The sequence below is a fragment of the Bombina bombina genome, chromosome 3 (assembly GCF_027579735.1).
Source record: "Bombina bombina isolate aBomBom1 chromosome 3, aBomBom1.pri, whole genome shotgun sequence".
Classification (NCBI taxonomy): domain Eukaryota; kingdom Metazoa; phylum Chordata; class Amphibia; order Anura; family Bombinatoridae; genus Bombina; species Bombina bombina.
Window position 1 is genome coordinate 1,076,486,729 of NC_069501.1, and position 24,822 is coordinate 1,076,511,550.

At 39.2% G+C, this 24,822-nt stretch overlaps 1 protein-coding gene across 1 annotated transcript in view; it reads left to right on the forward strand.

The window, feature by feature from the left end:
- SETDB2 (SET domain bifurcated histone lysine methyltransferase 2) overlaps positions 1-24,535 on the forward strand; it is a 554,051-nt gene extending 529,516 nt beyond the window's left edge. The window contains exon 13 of the mRNA XM_053708364.1: positions 23,852-24,535. Within this exon, the coding sequence (XP_053564339.1) occupies positions 23,852-23,918 (67 nt within the window). The 3' untranslated portion in view covers positions 23,919-24,535. The remainder of the gene's footprint in view (positions 1-23,851) is intronic.
- Positions 24,536-24,822: the final 287 nt, after the last annotated feature.

Sequence of the window (24,822 nt, forward strand, 5' to 3'; positions counted from 1 at the left end):
ATCCCAAGACTGTCCTATCAGAGCAATCCTATGCAATGCCAGATCAATAAAGAACAAAACAGCTATTATTTCCAACCTTATTGAAACATGCGAATTAGCATGCATCACAGAATCATGGTTAGATGAAAATGCAGGGCCTATTCTAGAGGCAGCTATTCCAGACAATTACACAGTGTTCCACCGCCCGAGACAAGATCACAAGGGAGGCAGAGTTATGATCTGTGCAAAATCATCCTTAAATCCCAGACCAATATCAGTCCACAAAACCCAATCTTTTGAATGTGTAGCTGCCAGCCTCTCAATAGAGAAGAGGATTCCGAATACTGCTAATATACAGACCCCCAGGAAATGGGAAGAGATTTCTTCAGGAACTCCCAGACCTTTTGGCTGGCTTAATCCTTGAACACCCAAGATGGCTTATATTAGGAGACTTCAACACTTGGATTGACAACACCCTATCCCTGCTTGGGAAGGATCTCCTCAGCTTGATGAGTACACTCGGCTTTACACAAATCGTCACCACTCCCACCCACAGAAAAGGTCATACACTTGATCTAGTTTTTCAGTCTGGACTAGAAGTGTCACCAGTAACTGTAAACCCAGTTACCTGGTCAGACCACCACTCCATTCACTTCTCCATTGTATCACAATCAACCAGACACCAGCCTCAGAACCTGGTCAAACACCGCTCATTAAAAGGGTTGACACCACTGGGTGTAGCATCACATATGGATCTAAGTGAACTAATGGGCACCTGCGAAGACCTCAGCTCCTTAGTCCGACTCTACAACAAAACCATGAGATACACCCTAGAAAGCATTGCACCATCTCGCATACGCACTGTCCAAACCCACAACAATGCACCGTGGTTTGATAGCTCCATCAGAGAAATGAAAAGAACAGGACGTAAGCTCGAGAGAAAGTGGCGCAGAACACATGATCCAGAGAATAAAGCTGCTCTTACCAAACATCTAAATAAATATCAATCCAAGATAACTCAGAAAAAATCTTCATTTTTATCACGCAAAATTGCACTCTCCCACAATAGACCCAGGCAACTGTTTCGCACAGTAGAAAGGCTCTGCAAACCAGCATGCATGCTTAGCCCCACCAACTTTTCTCAGGATAAATGTGAAGCATTTGCAAACTTCTTTAGAGACAAGATTTCCTCAATCCGAACCGCTATCACAGCAGGCCAAACAGTTACACACCAGAACCACTACAATGGAATGCCAGATTGCCCCAGTTTATGGTCCACTTTTACAAATGTGGATATAAAAGGAGTTAAAAACACCATACAAAAGTTGCACCCTACTACGTGTGACGTAGACCCTGCTCTAACTCAGCTCATATCTGGATGCATTGAAACACTCGCCCCAGTCCTCACAAAAATAGTGCAGTGTTCACTAAAAACAGGAGACATCACGCCTAAACATATTCGATCCTTTCCAGTCAGGCTTCAGATGCCGCCACAGCACTGAAACAGCGCTAGTCCGAGTGCTAAATGATCTCCTCATGGCAAGAGACAAAGGTGATTACTCCATTCTAATACTCCTGGATCTCTCAGCTGCATTTGACACCATTGACCATAGGATTCTAATAGAGCGCTTACAGTACATCTGTGGTCTAGGAGGCACAGTCCTTAACTGGTTTAAATCTTTCCTCGCTGGTAGATCACAGAGAGTAATATCAGGATCAAGCTCATCAGCACCAACAGAACTGGCCTGCAGAGTTCCACAAGGATCTATCCTGTCTCCCATGCTATTCACAATTTACTTACTACCACTGAGGGACATCATTAACCAACATGGCCTAAGGTATCATTGTTACGCTGATGACACACAACTCTACTTCTCCTTTGCTCCAGATACTACAGACCCAGCATGCCGCATAAGCAGTTGCTTAACAGACCTCATAGAATGGATGAATGCTAGCTGTCTCAAAGTGAACCCGGACAAAACAGAGTTACTCTTGGTGAGGGGACCCCGGGCATCAAAAATATCTCACGATCACCCAACTGGCCTGGAGCTTGGAGGCTCTGAACTCGTTAGTTGAGCAAAGGTACGAAATCTCGGAGTGCTGATTGACGCTGGATTATCTTTTAAACAGCAGATTTCCCTCATAATAAAATCTGCCTACTTTCATCTGAAAAACATAGCCAGGATACAACACTTAAATCCACCGGATGATATGCCAACATTAATCCATGCATTTGTATCCTCTAGGCTAGATTACTGCAATGCACTTTACTTGGGCCTCCCAAAAAAAGAATTCCATCGCCTTCAGACAGTACAAAATGCAGTAGCCAGACTATTGACCAATCAAACTCGCTCCTGCCACATAACACATACAGGGAGTGCAGAATTATTAGGCAAATGAGTATTTTGACAACATCATCCTCTTTATGCATGTTGTCTTACTCCAAGCTGTATAGGCTCGAAAGCCTACTACCAATTAAGCATATTAGGTGATGTGCATCTCTGTAATGAGAAGGGGTGTGGTCTAATGACATCAACACCCTATATCAGGTGTGCATAATTATTAGGCAACTTCCTTTCCTTTGGCAAAATGGGTCAAAAGAAGGACTTGACAGGCTCAGAAAAGTCAAAAATAGTGAGATATCTTGCAGAGGGATGCAGCACTCTTAAAATTGCAAAGCTTCTGAAGCGTGATCATCGAACAATCAAGCGTTTCATTCAAAATAGTCAACAGGGGTCGCAAGAAGCGTGTGGAAAAACCAAGGCGCAAAATAACTGCCCATGAACTGAGAAAAGTCAAGCGTGCAGCTGCCAAGATGCCACTTGCCACCAGTTTGGCCATATTTCAGAGCTGCAACATCACTGGAGTGCCCAAAAGCACAAGGTGTACAATACTCAGAGACATGGCCAAGGTAAGAAAGGCTGAAAGACGACCACCACTGAACAAGACACACAAGCTGAAATGTCAAGACTGGGCCTAGAAATATCTCAAGACTGATTTTTCTAAGGTTTTATGGACTGATGAAATGAGAGTGAGTCTTGATGGGCCAGATGGATGGGCCCGTGGCTGGATTGGTAAAGGGCAGAGAGCTCCAGTCCGACTCAGATGCCAGCAAGGTGGAGGTGGAGTACTGGTCAAAGATGAGCTTGTGGGGCCTTTTCGGGTTGAGGATGGAGTCAAGCTCAACTCCCAGTCCTACTGCCAGTTTCTGGAAGACACCTTCTTCAAGCAGTGGTACAGGAAGAAGTCTGCATCCTTCAAGAAAAACATGATTTTCATGCAGGACAATGCTCCATCACACGCGTCCAAGTACTCCACAGCGTGGCTGGCAAGAAAGGGTATAAAAGAAGAAAATCTAATGACATGGCCTCCTTGTTCACCTGATCTGAACCCCATTGAGAACCTGTGGTCCATCATCAAATGTGAGATTTACAAGGAGGGAAAACAGTACACCTCTCTGAACAGTGTCTGGGAGGCTGTGGTTGCTGCTGCACGCAATGTTGATGGTGAACAGATCAAAACACTGACAGAATCCATGGATGGCAGGCTTTTGAGTGTCCTTGCAAAGAAAGGTGGCTATATTGGTCACTGATTTGTTTTTGTTTTGTTTTTGAATGTCAGAAATGTATATTTGTGAATGTTGAGATGTTATATTGGTTTCACTGGTAAAAATAAATAATTGAAATGGGTATATATTTGTTTTTTGTTAAGTTGCCTAATAATTATGCACAGTAATAGTCACCTGCACACACAGATATCCCCCTAAAATAGCTATAACTAAAAACAAACTAAAAACTACTTCCAAAACTATTCAGCTTTGATATTAATGAATTTTGTGGGTTCATTGAGAACATGGTTGTTGTTCAATAATAAAATTAATCCTCAAAAATACAACTTGCCTAATAATTCTGCACTCCCTGTATTGTCCACTCCCTGCATTGGCTTCCAATTAAATGGCGAACATATTTTAAAATTGGCCTGCTGACCTTCAAAGCCTTAAACAACCAAGGCCCACAGTACCTGAAAGAGCTCCTGACACCCTTCATCCCATCCCATTCACTTAGGTCAGCAACACATCCCTCCTCTCAGTGCCAAGAATAAGGACAAACTCAGGCTCCAGAGCATTCGGCCACGCTGCCCCTACTTTCTGGAACTCTTTACCGTGCGCAATCAGAGAGGCACCGTCCTTACAGACTTTTTAAAAAAAAAGCTAAAGACCCACCTCTTCCATCAGGCATTCAGTCCGCTTATCTGACCTTCAGAAACTCCTAACTTTTATGTCTTATGTTGGTATATTTGTAAAGTGCTTTGAGTCTCACAGGGAGAAAAGCGCTATATAAATCGAAAATTATTATTATTATTATAAGACAAAAAGTCCAAAGGAAAATTCAGAGCTCCTAATCGTCTTCGTTCCTTTTGTCAGAATAGAAAACGGACTCCTCCCTTAAAACCTTTGGCTTAGTCTGGAGACCCACTTCAAATTGGAACAAATTCAAACAGAATAAGAAATCTAATCCAGTCTCTAAGACCACATGAAGGTACAGCCCCCAGCCCAGTATCACCGGTAGGGGGCAGGTTAAACTTTTTTCTGAAATGTTGGTTACAATCTGTCCAAAATCTCTGTATTCAAGAAGGAACACTTTCAGACCAATTTTGGATCTGAAAACTCTAAACAAATTTGTAAGAATTCCAACTTTCAAAATGGAAACTATTAGGACTATTCTGCCTTTTGTTCAACAAGGTCACTTTATGTCCACAATAGATTTACAGGATGCTTATCTTCACATCCTAATTCACCCAGAACTTTACCAGTTTCTAAAGGTTTTCTTTTCTGGAATAGCATTATCAGTTTGTTGCTCTTCCGTTTGGTCTAGCTACAGCTCCAAAAATATTTACCATGATTCTTAATGCCCGCAGTATTTCCTTACCTGGACGGTATCTTGATACTTGCTCAATCTTCTCATTTAGCAGAATTTCACACACAACAACTGTTGTTGTCTCTTCAAAGACATGGTTGGAGGATGAATTTATCAAATTGTTCCTTGATTCCTCAGACAAAGTTCACCTTTTTAGGTTTCCAAATAGGGAAAGAGTCATGGACACTGAATCTATCAGAAAAGAGAAATAAAATTGGTATCAGCTTGTCTGAACCTTCAGTCTCTCTCATTCCCTTTAGTGGCTCAGTGTATGGAAGAACTAGGCTTCATGATTGCAGCTTCGGATGCAATTCCATTTGCTCGATTTTATTTGAAACCTCTTCAGCATTGTATGCTGCGCCAGTGGTGCAAGGATTATACTTAGATATCCCAACAGATATTCTTAGATTCTAACACGCACCTATCTCTGACTTGGTGGCTGAATCACCAGTCTTTTGTTCAGGGGACTTTTTTTTGCTTGTCCTACCTGGTCTTTGATCACCACAGATGCAAGTCTTTCAGGTTGGAGAGCTGTCTGGGGATCTCTGACAGCACAAGGAGTTTGGAATCCTCAGGAGGTGAGTTTACCAATCAATATTTTAGAACTCTGTGCACTCTTCAGGGCCCTTCAGGCTTGTCCTCTATTAAAAAGGGAGCTTTATCTTCCTTTTCAGACTGACAATGTTACAGCAGTAACTCATGTCAATCATCAAGGGGGAACTTGCAGTTCCCTAGCTATGATAGAAGTATCTCGAATCCTCTCTTGAACAGAAACCAATTCCTGCCTCATCACTGCAATTCACATCCCAGGTGTAGACAACTGGGAAGCAGGCTGCCTCAGTCGTCAGTCCCTACATCCAGGAGAGTGGTCTCTCCATCAAGATGTGTTTTATCCGATTGTACAACTGTGAGGCCTACCAGAAATAGATCTAATGGCCTCTCGTTTGAACCACAAATTTCCTAGATACCCTGAGAAGTCCAGGGATCCTCAGGCAGAGGTGTTGGATGCTCTATCAGCTCCCTCATTTTTCCAGCCTGCTTATCTTTCCCCCTCTGAGCCTTGTCTCCAGAGTGATTTCCAAAATAAAAATGGAACAGTCATTTGTAATCCTAATAGCTCCAGCGTGGCCACACAGGATTTGGTACGCGTACCTGGTCCTAATGTCTAGTTGCCCGCCATGGCCTCTTCCTCCAAGGCAAGACCTTCTGTCTCAATGTCCCTTTTTCCATCCAGATCTAAAGTTTCTACACTTAATGGCATTGAAATTGAACACATAGTTCTCAGTTATAGAGGATTATCTGACTCTGTGATTAACACTATGATTCAGGCTCGCAAGGCTGTTTCTAGGAAAATGTATAACAAGGTTTGGAAAACGTATTTTGTCCAGGCTTTAATTTGGATTAAACCTGTTATTTGGCTTATTTCTTCCCCTTGGAGTCTTAACCAAGTATTAAAAGTTTTGCAGGCTGCTCCTTTTGAGCCTATGCATACATTGGACATTAAACTACTTTAATGGAAAGTGTTGTTTATTTTGGCTATCTCTTCTGCTAGAAGAGTTTTTGAATTGTCTGCTCTCTCCTGTGATTCTCCTTATCTGATTTTTCATCAAGATAAAGCCGTTTTGCTGACTACATTTACTTTTCTTCCTAATGTTTTTACCTCACACAACATTAATAGGGAAATTGTCGTTCCCTCCTTGTGTTCTAATCCAAAAAATGCTATGGAAAAATCTTTTGATGTTGTTAGGGCATTGAAATATTCTGTTGATGCTACTAAATATTTCGGACAGACTTTCTAGCCTGTTTGTTCTTTTTTTCTGGCTCTAAGAAAGGCCAGAAGGCCTCTGCTATTACTTTAGCCTCTTGGTTAAAACTTTTGATTCACAAAGATTATTTCCGCCACAGAGAATTACTGCTCATTCTACTAGATCGGTTGCCACATCTTGGGCTTTCAAGAATGAGACTTAAGTTGATCAAATTTGCAAAACGGCCACTTGCATACCTTTACTAAATTTTACCATTTTAATGTTTTTTTTTTGTTTAATCTTTTATTTGTGTCAAGATTTTACAATACAATACAACAAACATATATGTCACAACGAAAACAGGACTCCAAAAATGGCAACATGTCTGCAATATAAGTTCAATACAGAGAGAGTACATTAACATATTGCAATTGTCTCGTAAAGAAGGTCCATCCAATGATTATCTTATCTTCACCTATTATAGTCATTGTAAACGCATACAAACATTTAATCAATATGTGTTACCCCTCCATCAAGTCTGTCAGCACTCTCGTTCTGCCTAAAAGTAGATACATTTGAGTGTATATAAATGCCTGTGTCCCTAATAGAATATTAACTGTCAGTATAAAAATAGAGATGTACCTATGTTTCTTCACATGTCAAGACCAATATATGTACCCCTAGCCGTTAAGTCTGGCCATTGTTACTAAAAATGCCTAAGTCTGTCTGGGGTAATAGTGGGATTCCCAAAAGAACATCATTTCAGCATAAAATTCCAGTTTGCCCGTTGTGTAATAAAAATATCTTTCTAGTGATAAGTTCGTCTCCATCTGTGATTTCCATAACATTAAAGTTGGTGTGGCTTCTGATTTCCATAACCTAGGTTTAGGACATTCCCACCAAATATGGTAGGGAGTGCCTTTTCCTGAGCATTTCCTCCAGCATCTATCCGATGCCTCTGGGAATAAATGCTTTAACCTGTGAGGAGTAAGGTACCAGCGGAGTAGGAACTTATAGTTAGTTTCTAATAGCGTGGCTGAATGTGCGGATTTGCTGGTGTATAGGAAAATATCATACCACTCTTTTTCCGAAAGCGTATACGGGAGTTCTCTATGCCAAGATATTATAGTTGAAGTCTGCATGAACTCAAAGGGTGTGATTAATAATTGGTATAGGACAGAGATAGCATGTGTTGGGGGGGTGTCAAGGGTACAAATTTTCTCTAGAGGGGTACGATCCCTCACTATAAGGTGTTTTAACTTATGGGTGTGTATAAAGTGCTTAAGTTGCAGGTATGTGAACCAGTTGGTAAATTGTGTGAGTCCCAGATCTGCCAATTGCTGTACAGGTAGTAGCTTTCCTGACTCAAGTAGTGTATACAGTGGAAGGAACTTATCCAGGCTGCTTTGTGCTTTTGGTGTGAGCACTATCCCACTGATAAAGTTGGGATTGGATAAGGCTGTAGTCAGGGGGGAGGGGACCGTGGAGAGATGAAGGTGAGTCATCCGGAACCATACTTTAAACGTTTATTTTATTATAGGGTAAGTTTTTATTAAGGCTGGTAGATTACCGGCAGGTTGCCAACAGTGTACACTTAACTGGGGCGAGTTAGTCAGGTCGTGTTCTAGTGTCATCCAGGTTTTACCATGGTTTACAGGGAGTGTACACCAGTCCACCACCCTTCTCAAAAAGACTGCAGTACGGTATCTACATATATCCGGAACACCCAGCCCACCATCTGTTTTCGACAAAAATAAAGTGGATTTGGCTATTCTGGGAGGTCTTTTCCTCCAGATATATGAGTTCATTGTTGATTGTAATCTACCTAGATAGGTGTCTGAGAGTGGTATAGGGAGCGTTGGGAATAGGTAGAGAATCTTAGGGAGGATGGTCATTTTAGCTACCCCTATCCTGCCCAACCAAGATATATTTTTATTTAGCCATGTTGACGTATCCTTGGAGATAGCCGACAGAATCGTCTCGTAGTTAAGGTCATGTAATTGCTGGATATTAATAGCCAAATAAACACCTAGGTATTTTAGGGAAGATTGCTGTATCGAATATGGTGATTGTGAACTGAGTGTACGAACATCTGCCTTGCTTAAGTTAATGGGAAGGATCTCAGATTTGTGTTTATTAACCAGATAAAGGCCGAATTCTTCCAGGGTGCCCTGCGCCGCAGAGAGAGATGTAGTCGGGTGAGTTAATGTCAGTAATAGGTCGTCCGCGTAAAGTGCTAATTTATGTTGAGCGGTGTTTATGGAAACTCCCGTTATGTCAGGGTTATCGCGTAGTTTGGTGGCCAAAGTTTCCATTGAGAGCACAAATAGTAGGGGCGACAGAGGGCAGCCCTGTCTAGTACCATTTCGGATATGAAAAGGGCCAGACAGTGCACCATTCACCTTGATTTTGGCAGTCGGGTTAGAGTAGAGGGCCAATATTTTATAAATAAAACTGTCAGGGAAGCCAAATATTTGTAGGGTAAGTTTTAGAAAAGTCCAGTCCAACCTGTCGAAAGCTTTTTCAGCGTCAGTCGATAGTAAAACTAGGGGGATGTCATGAGTAGTTGCGTACTGTATTAAGTGAAGAACCTTAACCGTGTTATCTTTGGCTTCTCTCTGCGGCACAAAGCCCACCTGGTCTGGATGTATCAGTGTGGGTAGTACTTTATTTATTCTGGTGGCTAGTATTTTAGCATAAAGTTTTATATCAACGTTCAGAAGGGATATTGGACGATAATTTGATGGGATCGTTGGGTCTTTACCTGGTTTCGGGATAACGGTTACTATTGCTTCGAGCATAGAGGGGGGCAACTCATGAAGCTTATCAATATGATTAAAAACTGAGAGCAAATGTGGGAGGAGAAGATGTTTATATTTTTTTTGTAGTAGCCACTTGTAAGACCATCCGGGCCGGGGCTTTTCCCCTGTTTTAGTGAGTGTATGGCATTCTCAATCTCTTCAACTGTAATTGCCGAGTTGAAAGATTCTAGGTCATCTTTAGTTATTGTGGGTAATGTTATGTTGTCTAGGTATCGGTGGCAATGTGTTTGATGCATAATCTTGTTTCTATGTGGAGTCAGGTCATATAGAGCAGCATAGTATTTCCTAAATATCTCTGTCATCTTCTGGGTTTCTACAGTGAGTACACCTGCAGTGTCTTGCAGCATGGTGATATAATGTGTTAATTGTTGTGTCTTAAGTGCTCTTGCCAGGAGTTTACCTGGTCTATTGCCTTCCAGAAAAAACTTTTGGCGTAATTTCAGTGCCTGTTTTTGGGCTGAATTCTCCAGAAATTTCATAAGTTGGTGCTTAGCTTGCTCGTGTTGGGATTTTAAGGAAAGATCATGTGGGTTGCTTTTATATAAACTGTCTGTGTTGGTAGGTATCATTGAGGGTCACATGCTGTTGTCTATGGGTTTTATTTTGCAAGGATTTGAGTTTTATCATCTCACCCCTTATAACGCATTTATGCACTTCCCACAAAGTAAACGGGTCTACATCTGAGGTGTCATTATGCTCAAAATATTCCGCTACAGATTTCTCTACTTGTTGGAACGTGAGGTCTTCCTTAAGCACAGAGTCATCAAAGCGCCACTGGTATGGTTTAAAGGAGAGGGAGGACCATTGCAATTTACAAATTACTGCTGAGTGATCAGACCAACTAGTGGGAGTAATGTCAGTGGATAATACCGAGGTAATAGTATTGTGGTCTATGAAAATATAATCTATACGGGAATGTGTACTTTGTGGTGCTGAATAGAAGGTGAAATTCTTACTAGTTGGATGGTGGACTCGCCATGTATCATGGACCCCCAGTAGTGCTAGATCCTCTCTTAGACCTAAGTGCCTTTTTAGACAATTGCGATTGTGTAGAGGAGCTATCCAACAGTGGGTCTAGTGGTGTATTTAGATCACTTCCTATAATGAGAGAACCCTTATGAAAAGCCATGATATTATTGGTTATCTTACGGAAGAATGATGCCTGACGTGTATTTGGTGCATAAATGTTTACTAACGTAACTGGCTTCCCATGAAGCAGGCCTAGTAGGGCCAAGTACCTTCCCTCATTATCTCTATCTATGTGTTGGACATGGAATTGTAGGGAATTGTGAAGTAGGATGCTGACACCAGAGATCTTTTTTGTCGGATGGCTACTATGGTAGTGATTTGAATAAGTGGACGTGAAAAACTTAGGCTCTTGTCCTTCTAGATAGTGTGTCTCTTGTAAGAATAGAACGTCAACAAGTTTATGTTTAATATCATTGAACTCTACCCGTCTTTTGTGTGGTATATTAAGGCCTTTTACATTTTGAGACATAAATGTAATTGGTTTAGAGCTTGTCATGTCTACTCCTTAAGTCAGAGTCTATCTGATAAGCATGCCCTAGTGTAAAGCCATAAAATACTGGGATCTGGACCAATCTGTCCTATTCCCGAAGTCTGTTGTTTACATGCATTGACACAATCCTCAATAACAATAGAAAAAACATAAACATAAATAACAATAACAGTAATATAAACTTTAAACAAAAATTTGACATTGTATGTCACTGCACAGGGGAAGAATAGCTTACCCCCGAGTTAGATATTGAAATAAACAGGGATGTAAATACAATGGCATTATTGCATTTTAAGGCAATCAGTTCTAATCGACTGCAGAATAATTATACTAAAACGCTCAGTCTCTTTACTGGAAAAGTCCAGGAGGCAATAAAAAAGTTAACTTTCCTTGATAACTATAGAAATATGAAACATGGAATTATCTCACCCATCTAGCTCCTCTTAGGTCATCCCAAACCATCAGTGGATAGAGTGTCTAGAACTGTCTTTGTTTTCTTAGTTTTCTGCTGTTGTCACTGTGCTCTGTGAGGTCTTGCTGACTTTGCAGTCATATTCTGCTCTCTGTCATCTCTCGCTGTCGTTGGTTGGGGGGGATCAATCCCCAGTGCCGCACATAAATCCGGTATATCATCCAGTGTTTTACAAGTAAATTTATTGCCTTTGTGGGATATGTTAAGAGAACAGGGAAAACCCCAATAATATGGGATCCCTTTTGATCTAAGCAATATTGTCAGATGTTGATATTCTTTCCTTCTCTGCAAAGTGCGAGGGGCAAGATCTGTAAATATTTGTAAGCGGCAGTTCTGAAAGTTGATGTCTTTAAGTTGTCTTGCAGCTTTTAAGATGTCTTCTTTGGTTTGAAAATGTGTTAATTTGAGTATAACGTCTCTTGGAGGCGCTTGGTCTGAAGGCCTCGGTCTGAGTGCTCTATGAGCCCGGTCTATAGATATGTCAGCAGTAGAAGAGGGGCCTAGTAGAAAGGAAAAGAGGCCTTTGAGAAACTCTGGAACAGAATTCGGCAGGATAGTCTCTGGAATGCCTCTGACCCTGAGGTTTTGGCGCCGTTCCCTATTCTCCAGATCCTCTAGTTTATCTTGTAGCTGGGTAAATAGTGAGTCATGTATCTGGGCTGTGGTCTTCAAGTTAGATATTTCTTGTTGGTTAAATTCATTGTCTTCTTCTAAGGCCTTCACCCTGTTACCAATCTCTGACATGTCCTTTCTTAGAAATGGAAGATATATAGAGGGCGACTCCTAGTGCAGATCAGTTAGCTTTAAATTCTCCCACTAACAACTCCCCTTGGAAGAATACTCACACAGTGGGAAGCACACTATAGTGCTAATGCAGCCTGCTGGGTATATTGCAGTGGCCCAGCGCACATATACACTCTGGTAATGAACAGTTCCAAGGTTTTTTTTGCAGGATGTTCCAATAAAACAACAGGAGACTTCAGTGGATAAAAGGAACTTTATAAAAATCAATGAATCATATAAAAACAGTCAGTAAAACACGCTACGCGTTTCTCAGAGTTAACCACTCTGTTTTCCTCAGGCAACAGAGTGGTTAACTCTGAGAAACGCGTAGCGTGTTTTACTGACTGTTTTTATATGATTCATTGATTTTTATAAAGTTCCTTTTATCCACTGAAGTCTCCTGTTGTTTTATTGGAACATCCTGCAAAAAAAAACCTTGGAACTGTTCATTACCAGAGTGTATATGTGCGCTGGGCCACTGCAATATACCCAGCAGGCTGCATTAGCACTATAGTGTGCTTCCCACTGTGTGAGTATTCTTCCAAGGGGAGTTGTTAGTGGGAGAATTTAAAGCTAACTGATCTGCACTAGGAGTCGCCCTCTATATATCTTCCATTTCTACAGATTGCCATAACAATTTCACAGGAGGAGCTGCCCTGCCATCTGGTGCACAGTCAACTGGGACACTGCTGAGTTCCCAGAGCGTTTACCTTGGCATTATCTTTGCCTTCACAATTTGTGAGTATAAAATTTATATCTGATTATATCTGTCCAGTTCTATATTGGCTACACTAGGAGGCGCCCTTTCTCTTTTTGTCTCGTCCTTTCTTAGGTTAGCTAGTTCTTCTTTAATACAATCTCGCACCTTGACAACAATGTTCTCCAAATCACTTTTAGATGGTATAGAGGCTAAAAAGGACTTAGTTAGCTGGACAGAATCATCTATATCACTTTCCTCACTTTCTGAGGGCGACATCTCAGATCTCCTTGGTGTAATGGGATCAGGCAGTGTCAGCTGCGAGGGTTCTGCAGATCTCAAAAAGGAGCTCACTGAGTTGCGTGAGGCAGCAGGTTTTTTAGCATCTTTGCTCAACTTTATCTTTTTTGGAGACATTTTATTTAATATTTGATATGATACTGCAGATTACTTCTTATTTCTTTGTAAATGTGGTCGCACCTATCTCCCAGACTTAAAAAGGAGTAAGTGAACAAGGGCTATGGTATTGGAAGGCGTGTGAGTCCAAAATTCTCCCTCACTGACTGTGAGCTGTGATAAGGTGAACAGGCTGTGTCACATTGGTATGGTGTGCATTAAGCAGGTCATCAATTAAAACATATTCCTGTAAGGCATAGTGATTAACACAGGCAGTGAGATTGACAAGTATGTGAGTGTAGAGTTCCCCCTCACTGACTGTGAGCTGTGATATCAATAAGTTGCATCAAAGCAGCATGGTACACTTTAAGCAGACCCTCTATAATAAAACATCCTCATGTAAGGCACAATATTGCGAGTATAACCAAGAATGTCTCTGCTTCTATCAAAGCTTCTCTATTGCTCTTTGCAAGGTACGTTGGCTATGTGTAACGGTCTGTCTCACGCTGCAAAGGTGGTGACCTTATATAAAAAAGGGAAAAGTATTACATATGTTCTCCACAGCCGTTACTATCGCTTATTTCAGGACTTGCGCTTTCTACAGCGTCTTAAATCTTTTGCCTAGTGTCCGGTGTTATTCCGGAAAGTTCCGGCATATCATAGCCCAGGGATTAAAGAGCTGCCGCCAATAACAGGCGTCTCAAGGGTCAACGTACCTCACGGTATTTAAGTTCCCGGCGGTGTTCCAGGTAAGTGCCGATGCAGCTTCTAACATCTGCTGGAGGGCTGCTCATTCCGGTTTGTCTGTCAGCATGGGCACTGCCTGCAGGCTTCAAAGATGGCGGCCGTTCTCCAGGCCGCAAAACTGAACTGTGACACAGATCGAGTATTTGTAACAGAATCCGTGATTTTTATGTCCCCATCTGTTCCGGAGCTATTTATAGCTAAGTATAGTGCTGGATGGCTTTTGAATGTCCCTGTACATGCGATAAGGGGCAATTGCACTCGGAGCTCACATTAAAGTGCGGCCATGTCCCACGCCAGCCGGCTCCGCCCCCCATTTTAATGTTTTTTCTTCTTCAGAAACAACCTTTGGTAGAAAGGTCCTTCAGGAAATTGTCTCAGTTTGATAAGTGTGCCTATATATTGAGTTTTGTCATAAAACAGTAATTTGGGTTATGGATTTAATTTCTCAGCGAAAAAAGCTGTTTTTATTTGATCCCTCCCTTTATTGTTACTCATGGACTTCCACATCTTTGGTATTATATCCCATACGTAACAGTTCATGGACTCTCATCACCTATATGAAAGAAAACATGTCTTACCTGATAAATTAATTTGTTTCATGGTGGTGAGTCCACAAGCCACCACCGCTTTGGGGTTATTTTTTGTTCAGCACATCTTTTTTTCCTGTTCCTTGTGGTTATTTATTAATTTAAAATATCTTTACTTTATACTAAATATAATATACTAAATCTCTATGGTGAAACCACTAAAACCAACACAAATAAATTGTGAAATAAACTCTATGAGAGGGTCTACATTATTTGCCAAACAGTTTATTTAGGAATCAATATATGTTAATAATAAGATAAATATTTACAGGTATATATATATATATATATATATATATATATATATATATATATATATATATAAATCTATTTTACAGCAACACAGTCCACATTTAAGATAAGATTAAGACATTCCCTAACTTTTTCTTCTCCTATGTTGCCCCATTTTCTAGTTATACCCACTAGTACAGAAGAACAAAGTGGGAGCGAAAACCTTACAGGAAAAATTCTCCCACCATCCCTTAAGACTCGGTGATATGAGCTCTTCTGTACTTTCCTAGGACTGTCAATTCCTAGTCTAACTTTATACAATTCATTAAAAAAAATGCATTTAAAATTATACATAGAAACACAAAATCCTATTCTATACCCCATTAGAAACATTTATACAATGGTCTTAAAAATTGGGAAAAGTTCATGTATGAGTGTGTGAGTGTGGGTACACTAGATGGGTATGCGTGTAGTAAAATCTTTATTAAGAAAGTGTGAATTGTGCGTGTAAAACAAAAGTTAGAATGGTTCACTGAAGTTCTTTGTTGTCATCTTTTGGCATCTGGTCCTTGCTTTTGGCTTCTGGTCCTTGCTTTTGCTTTACCAAATCTCTCTCTTTGAAACACTTTGTTTTTTTCCAAGACCCTCAAAGGAATGAAAAAAGATTAAAACCAGGCATATATTTACTTATAAAATGGAAGCAGGAGCGCTATAGCTGAAGGTGAATCAAATTGTAAGTGATAGTACAATGACTAATGATGTGATATTAATGGTAGAAAACTTAACAAAACTGAATAATTCTATATGCTAAGTGTATAACCATATATATGGGAGGATATCATAAACCACTATGTGCATGTGAATTGAGAATTAAAGAATGACCAGTAAGCAATTCAAGGATAACCAGTAAACAATGAATAAATATGGCTATGCCAAATTTAATAACATATATATTATATTAAAAGAATTACACAGTAAAAAACGGACGTCTCCGTTAACTAAGTATAGGTTGCCACCAATAAAAAACATAAATTAAAAATAGAAATAGGCCTTGCAAATCAAGCAAATTGGGACTTGACACAGTCCGAGATATACATCCGAGGTAAAAGTTCCAAAGTTGAAACTAGGTGTAGGATTACAGGCACCGCAAGCTTACCTCCAGCCTGTGTGTACTTATCGGTCTCTGCAAATGAAGTTACCGCCGTAGCGGGATGACGTCACCTTTATGGGCGCTGTCCTGGATCCACCGCCTGATTGGTCTGAGCGGCTCCCAATGTAGAATTAACTTTCCAACAGCAAAGTATCTGCTCTTAAGTGCCTGTCGGCACGCAGGATACTTCAAAGAGGATGGTGTGTAGAAGGAAGTAGCTCCCAATCTCCAGATGCAGGGAATCTGTGGTATCGCTATGCGATGTGATGATCTGTCCTGTGCTACCTGTTAGACCTTGCTGACCTTAGTATTGTCAGTTTCCTTTCAGTAGACTTCACAGGCTTCAGAGAATAGCTCATGCAAAAGGTAGCTAATCCCAATATTGATCGAGTCCAAACTTGTAGTTTCAGCTTAAAAATAGAAAACAGTCTCAAGAGTTCCCCACAAATAAATATATTTACTTCACACTACAACACTCCATCTGCAGTAGAAACCACATTCACAGTTATTAACTTCAAGTTGGAAAGTGCCTCTGTTATTGCATCATCCCACTCACACCCTTACTTAAACTTATGTTGCTTGATTTATATGATTATTTACTCCTTTATGCTATATATATATATTATTTTGGCCTAATGCACCATTTTACATCTCCATTGTGATACATTATACTTATTTAATTTGTCCAATGCCACCATCATAGCTTCATGGTAAGATCAGTCCTGAAGACACCTGAAAAACAACAATCTATAATATGTGTTATTGGGGAAAAACTGGAAGGAAAGGTGAGAAGCCTTCTATCTTCATTGGTTTTCTTCCTGCAAGATAAGACTTCAGACAGTTTACATAGAAATGTTATTGCATGTGGCCTCCCAAAACTAATCACAATGGAGGTATCTGTTATTGTTTTTTAGAAAGAGAATGCATCAATTAACTATACATTCTAAATATTGGCATTTAAAACTTAATAATGAAAAACAATTAAAATTATTAATTGAATTTAAAACTAAAGTACACATTACACAATACAAATGTACTGCAAACAAATATGCTTATAAACAAAAATGAATGATTTAATTTGAGCCCTCCAGCTCTGTCAGTTGCTTTTTTAGAAACCCAATTTGATCTCTCATTCTCCTGTTTTTTTGTTTGAGATCCCAATAACTTAAGTTGGCCTTATTGTTTATCTCATTTGACCTCAGCCTCCAATTTTCTCCTCTGTTAATATCGCCATTTAAATTCCTGTCTCTCCAGTTTCCTGTATTTGATGCTCTACTATTCTGATATCCACAAACATTCATTCTATTACCCCTCTCTGATTCCTGCCTGTGAATAGTCAGATTATTCTCCATTGACTGCTTCACTGCAGAAATTGCCTTAATGGTGTATGGGTGATAATTCCACCACTTCTCAGCTCTAGTGAGCACCATATCTAGGTTTGTGGAGTTTGGATCATACAGCTTTACAAACTCCTGACATTTTCTGGGGAGAGCTTCAAGTACCCTCTGTATGTGAGCTGGTGACCCCCAGACCATTTGGGTCTGTGGCTGGCGCAGCACACACCAGAATAAAACTCTTTTTGCTACTTCAAATGGCCCATCTAGAGGTCTAATGGTAATTTCACTAATCTTTTTCTAGACTAGTAAAATTGAAAAAGGTTTTAACTATTCTACCAGCCTGATCACATATGCTTGAATTGAATCCTAATAACATGTTGGCATAGGGGCCCATGGCATCTTGAAGCAATTCTGTCCATTCCTGCATGCTCATACCTAATTTTATGGCTTTTTCAGTTCCCTTGTGAAACCAATGTGAAAAGTTATTAAAGCTGTTTGTGGGGATTGTGCCCCAGAATTTCTTAAAAATGTCTTTATCTGCTACAGTCATCGGCCTAGTCTGATTTGAAAAACCTGTAGGAACTTCCAGGTTGTTAAAATTCTCAGACATTATGACAGGGGCAATTGGAACAGGACTTGTTTTTTTTAGTGGGGCCCATTTGCATTTTATCTTGTTTTATTACTTGTTTTGGCTCTTTCCTTTGTGGCAGTAAGTGATCACTATCTGCATTGTTCCCAGAAATATCACTAATTATTTTTTCTTCTTGTTTTATTTTCATTTGTAACTAAGTAATTTTGTTTGAGTATTTGTTTCTGCTGTGTTCTGTTAATTTTAATTGACGTTGTAATTTACTGATCTGTATGGTGTTAGTTAAAGCAGAAAGCTTAATACAATCTCTGTCAGTCTGTGTGTTATCTAACTTTAATTTAAGGTCTTTATTTTGCTCTGTCAGGTCTCCAATAATGTTTGTTAATCCCCTTATTGTTGAAATCACTGCCTGCGCTATCAAACATTTTCTTTTATTATTATTAATCTTTTTAAGAGTTAATACCTGTGTTAGTATATCTAAAACACTTTCACACTTGTTGTTTTTAGCTTCTGGGATGAGGAATGGACCATTATATTTATGAATGTAATTGTTAAAGTAATCACAGATTTCCTGTGAAATATAGTTTTTTTCCAGACATTTTTAACAGATAGCCGTTAGAACTAAAATAAAAATAATATATATATATATATATATATATATATATATATATATATACTAGAACAGACTCTGGATAGTGTGTCTCTCACAGCATAGTAGTTCATTTTAGCTTTTACTCCTTCTAAACACAACACTACTTGGCTATACGTCAAACTAAAGTATGAGTGAGGTGGGAGGGTTTTTGAGGTTTGGGAAACTTTGCCTCCTCCTGGTATAATTGTATATCCCATACATAACAGCACGTGGACTCTTGCCACCATGAAAGAAATTACTTTATCATATAAGACATAAATTATGTTTTCTCCTCCTTGGAATCTTAATTTGGTTCTGAAGGTTTTGCAGTCTCCTCCTTTTACACCTATGCATATGATGGTAGTAAAACTTATTTCCTGAAAAGCTTTGTTTCTTTTGGCTATTTCATCTTCTAGAAGAGTATCTGAGTTGTCTGCGCTCTTGTCTTTTATAAGGATAATGCTGCCTAAAGTTTCTTCTGACAATATCAGTAGAGAAATTGTAGTTCCTTCCCTTTGTCCTGATCCAAATAATTCTTCTGAGAGACTTTTTCGTAACTTGAATTTTGTCAGAGCTTTGACATATCTTGAGGTTACTAAGGATTTCAGGCAAATTCCTGATTTGTTTGTTCATTTTTCATGAAAGCGCAAGGGGCAGAAGGCGTCTTCTGTTGCTCTAGCTTCTTGTATTAAGCAATTCATCCATATGGTTTATGTAGAAGCAGGTCAGACTCCTCCTAAGCGTATCATGGCTCATCCTACTCGCTCTGTAGCTACTTCCTAGGCATTCAAGAATGATGCTTCTGTGGAACAAATTTGCAAGGCAGCTACTTGGTTATCCTTGCATACATTTACTAAATTCTACCATTTTATATTTTTGCTTCATCTGAAGTTGCTTTTGGTAGGAAAGTGCTTCAGGCAGTTGCTTCTGTCTTTTTTGTTTTTCATTTGCAGTTATAAAATTATTAAAAGATTTTTCTGTTTTTGGGATCTCACCCTTTTTTTTCTATTACTCATGGCCTCTGCCACAGATTGGGTATTAGTTCTCAAGAGTAATGTTTTGTGGACTCTTATTACCTATATGAAAGAAAACATAATTTTATATCTTGCCTGATAAATTCCTTTCTTTCATGGTTATGAGTCCACCCTGTTTTTTTAAAATATTGTTTGGTACATCCTTTTTTCCTTATTTATTTTAGTTTATTTCATTCACACCTCTGTCAGCTTGGCTATACTTCAGACTGATTACCATAGAGGTGGGAGGGTTTGTATAGAGCACTTAGGTTTTGGGAATCTTCGCCTCCTCCTAGTGACAGGAAAGGTAATTCCCAGAAGTAATGGATTGTGGACTATTATCACCACGAAAGAAAGGAATTTATGAGGTATGTTCTTACATACATTATGTTTTTTGTTAGCTGGAGACTTGTGTAGGACCCATACCTTGACAATATATCCATGACTACATGCAAGCCTGATAAAACAACTATTGATCTGGCCCATACATTTCTAGCCTTGATGGCTCAGTTTAACCTGTTTGATGTTTGGCAGGTGGTAGATAGCTTGGCACAATATTACACTTATTATTCTTCAGTACACTGCTCCTATTCTTATTTTGATTTATTCTTCTGTGGTCCGTGTGTGCTTGATAATGTACGCAGAGTGTGTATCCCTAAGTTTGTCTGGTCTGATCATGACAATGTACATATTTCTCTAAAGGCTCCCCTTAATGCTGGTCCTAGGCCGTTATGGCAACTAACTCCAAACCTTCTTTCATCGCCAGAGGTAATCTCCACTATTTCTGAAGATTTAGTAACCTTTTTGCAGCTCAATGACAAACCCCAAATAGATGATTTCACCTTATGGAGAACTTTGAAAGCGTATGCCAGATTTTCCTTCGTTAAACTAGCCACACTCTTTTTCGTAGGGGGACCTGACCAATCAAATAAGATTAAAACCATGATCCAATAAAATGTCACTATTTCGCCTAGGGCAAGAAATTATGACGCCTATTTAAGACACAGGACTATTGATGTGAATACTCCCTGATGAAGCCCCGTGGTAACTAAGAAGGGGGTGAAACACGCATAGGCGATTATGGACCTAATTGATGCCGTTTGTATGTACTTTGAGCTAGAAGTCGCACAGGACAGATTGAAGCAGTTTGGGTAAAGTACATGTGCAACCGCTCTTAGCAGCAAGAGATATCGTGCCAAAGTGGGAGTGCTGTTGTGCACTCATTATGAATATTGCCTTGTGAAAGTTTCTTGGGATGATTGAAGCATAGCTTGTTTTATGTAGAAGTGGAGTGTTAAAGGGATTCATTGTTGGAGGGATTCTGGAATAATGTGAATGCTGTCTGGCTAAATTTCATGGCTAACCCTTTATAAAGCACTATAAGACTTGCTCCTTACCCACATTTGTACTACATGGCCTCTCCTCAAGCTTATGCTGGATCTAATGTGGATGCCGACACTAACTTGCTTGCTATACCTCTGCTTTACCTGCTTGGCTACTTTATCCACCACTGTTGAATATCCACCTTGAACTTTTCTCCTGCTTGCATGGCTTCAAGCTCCTACTTACCATCATTGCTATTTCAGTGTACTTAGATACCAGTGATAACATGCCCAGGTGATATCTGCTCCTCAGGGTCTGGTGCAGCAGGGTGTTGTACCTGTAATATTCTCTGTATATCTGCTTTGGGTGATATATATCTGGGCTTCACTTACGTAGATATGTTTTATTTTAATGTGTCCTGTATATAATTCTTCTGTGTGTTTTATTTGGGGGTGTTGTTTTCGATCCGTGAGGAGCATCACAAAATACTGAGAATGTAATTGGTGATATTGAATCCTTTATGGATAATAAATTAAAACTTTTTGTTTCAACTGCTAAAAAAGTGCTGAATTCCCTTTCTGTTGTGTAGTGCCATATGTAGCACTGTTTCTTTCTTTTTTTTTTTTTGCTAATTTATCTATGTCACCTGGCCCTGACAGGTTCAAGCACATCTTCTATAAAACTCTCTCTCACTTGTTGTTAGTCCCTTTATAGTTTATAGTATTGAATAAGTTTGGTTTGTCAGCCTGTTTTATAACTACCATTGCAGCTCTTTATTCTACTCCTTTTGCATCCATTTGAAGGTTAGGCTTTTGCTCTGATCCATTTCCTACTACTACTGGAACATACGGTGGTGCCCCCTGTCACCCCTTCTTTTTTTGTACTTGACATGGAGCCTTTAGCAGAAGCAATTCAGGCAGACCATCATATTTATTAAAGGGGTAGCTCCTTATGGAACTATACAAAAAAATGCTCACTCTTCTCCCTCTCATTCTCCCAGACACTTATCTAGAGTTGTGGCAGTATAGGGAAATAATTACGGTTAAAGATTTGAGTAATGAAAATGGACTCTTTCCATATCATAAGTTTCTTGCTCAGTATGACCCCCACTCCTCTTCACTTTGAATTTTTGAGGCTTAGCAGTTTTCTATATTCTTGGGGCTTTGCTGCAGCTGCCCTACGAAGCAGTATCGGGTAAGAGAGAAGGTGGAATTCTGGAAAACTATATAGTGGAAGCTGCTTTCTCTATCTTACCAAGGTATCCTGAGACCACCCCTCTTTTACAATCTAATCCTATCCACCAATGGAAAGCTTCTTTGTCTAAAACATATGAGATGCTGATTTGGAGGAGAGCTTTGTTTCTAACAAAGCAAGTGGTTCATTGTATCATGTTGTTTGAAATGTATCTTAAGGTTCTTTTTCAGTGGCATCTCACTCCGGTTAGACTATTCAAAATTTCCCCAGTCCATTCACCTAAATACAGGAGGAACTGCAAAACATTGGGCAATCCCCTTCATATCCGATGGAAATTCCCTCAGCTCACCCCTTTGGGGGAGCAGTAGGAGAACAGGATGCCACAAATACATACAGTTGCCCCTTTCCCCCTGGCTGTCCAACTGGCTCTCGTTTTGGCCTGTCTTAAACAGTCTCCCCTTGTCTGTTCTGAGATTGCATAAATAGGGAACTATCTGAAGGCAATGGAAAGTTATGTTGCCATGGCTAATAGTTCTACTGACTGTTTAGTTTGTGAGTTTTGGTCTTAAAAAGTGTGCTGTTTCCATAGCTACCTTAGCTATTATGTGTTCTCTACCCCCCCCCCACACACACACACACACACACCTTGTGGGTCATTTAGATACTGTTTCATAATTTGTCTTTGTCTTAATTTGATAACCATATATTGTTGTATGTGGCCTTAAAGGGACAGGAAACCCCAAAATTGTCTTTAATTATTTGGATAGAACATGCAATTTTTAACAACTTTCCAGTTTGCTTAATTCTCTTGTTATCCTTTGCTGGAGAAACAGCATTGCAATACTGGCAGCAAGATGAACACATCTAGTTAGCCAATCACAAAAGACAAATATGTGCAGGAACCAATTAGCTGCAGCTCCCACTAGTGTAGGATATTTGCGTATTCTTTTTCAACAAGGGATACCAAAAGAACACAGCACATTTGAAAATAGAAGTGAATCATGCAAGTTTAATTTTGACTTTCCTATCCCTTTAATGTTTGACAAGCATTTCTCACAGCCATCGTTTGTTTCTAATGTTGCTGATTGCTACGTTGTTATTGTTTTTTTATTACCTTAAAGGGACACTGAACCCAAATTTTTTCTTTCGTGATTCAGATGGAGCATGAAATTTTAAGCAACTTTCTAATTTACTCCTATTATCAAATATTCTTTATTCTCATGGTATCTTTATTTGAAATGCAAGAATGTAAGTTTAGATGCCGGCCCATTTTTGGTGAACAACCTGGGTTGTCCTTGCTGATTGGTGGATAAATTAATCCACCAATAAAAAGTGCTGTCCAGAGTCTGATCCAAGAAAAAACCTTAGATGCCTTTTTCAAATAAAGATAGCAAGAGAACGAAGAAAAATTGATAATAGGCGTAAATTAGAAAGTTACTTAAAATTGCATGCTCTATCTGATTCACGAAAGAAAAAATTTGAGTTTAGTGTCTCTTTAATAACATAATAATAATTAGTAACATATTTTACAAAAATAAAATTATTTGTTTATAGAAATACATGTTTATTTCTTTTTAAATGTGCCTAAATGATTTGTTATTGTTTTATCCTAAACATTTCTAGAAAAAAATGTGAGGAATATACTGTAAAATGTATTTTAAATGTATAATATAATTGCAATATAAATATTAGTTATTTTATTTTTAATCTCTTGTTTTAGACTAGTGAAGGCTGGAACAGAATTAACATGGGATTACAACTATGATAATGAATGGCGGTTTTTCTGAAAAATAAATTCCCTGCCTGTGTGGACAGAAAACATGTCGAAGCAAAACTATATAAGCATTCTTGTGGGTTTTAAAAATGTATAGCATGTGATTTGCATCTAGGGCAAGCAGATACAGTTAACCCATTATATATATGGCTGCTTCTCTCAAATGTTCCGATTGCTCTCTATAGTCATTGGCTGAGAGGGCTCCATGTCTCATAAAGGCTGGTGGTTGTTGTTCTGCCAAGTTTCAATGCTAATCATCAGTGTGAACTGAACAGTGCCTAAGGCAGAGCTGAGTAAGAGTGTGCTATGTGTGTGTCACCATGTATGAAAAGAAGAGATAAAATATACTATTAAACCGGGAGAGATGAACTATATATATGAATATGTTGAAATATAAATAAACTTGTAATTATTTACTTTTTATGTGGGTAACCTCGCTTTCTGCTAACTGCATCTCTGTATATACAAAAGATTATGCATATTGATAGAGTGATACAAATGAAATGTTATTCATTTTATGTCTTTTAACTGTCATTTATACTGCAAAATGAGCAGAGAAAGCAATATACTTATGTATAAGAAGAAGCAACATGTCTGCTGTAACTAATAAAATGGACATTCTGACTAGGATTGTGTTTGTTTTTTAATAAAGTGTTACCAATTATCAGAATGTTTCAGCCAGACCTAATAAAAGGTAATAAATATTATTCATTTACATTCTTTGTTTTGTCTCCTGGGTCAAAAAAAGACAGCAATGGAGATATGAATATGTGCATGTTTCAGACTTTGAATATTACTTTGAAAATTGAGGAAACAAATTGTGGCAAATAAAATACCAGCTCTTGTTCTGCAATAGTGAGTTGCTATAACAATCATATCACGTAACTAAAAGAAGAAAAGACTTGTTTTTGCACACA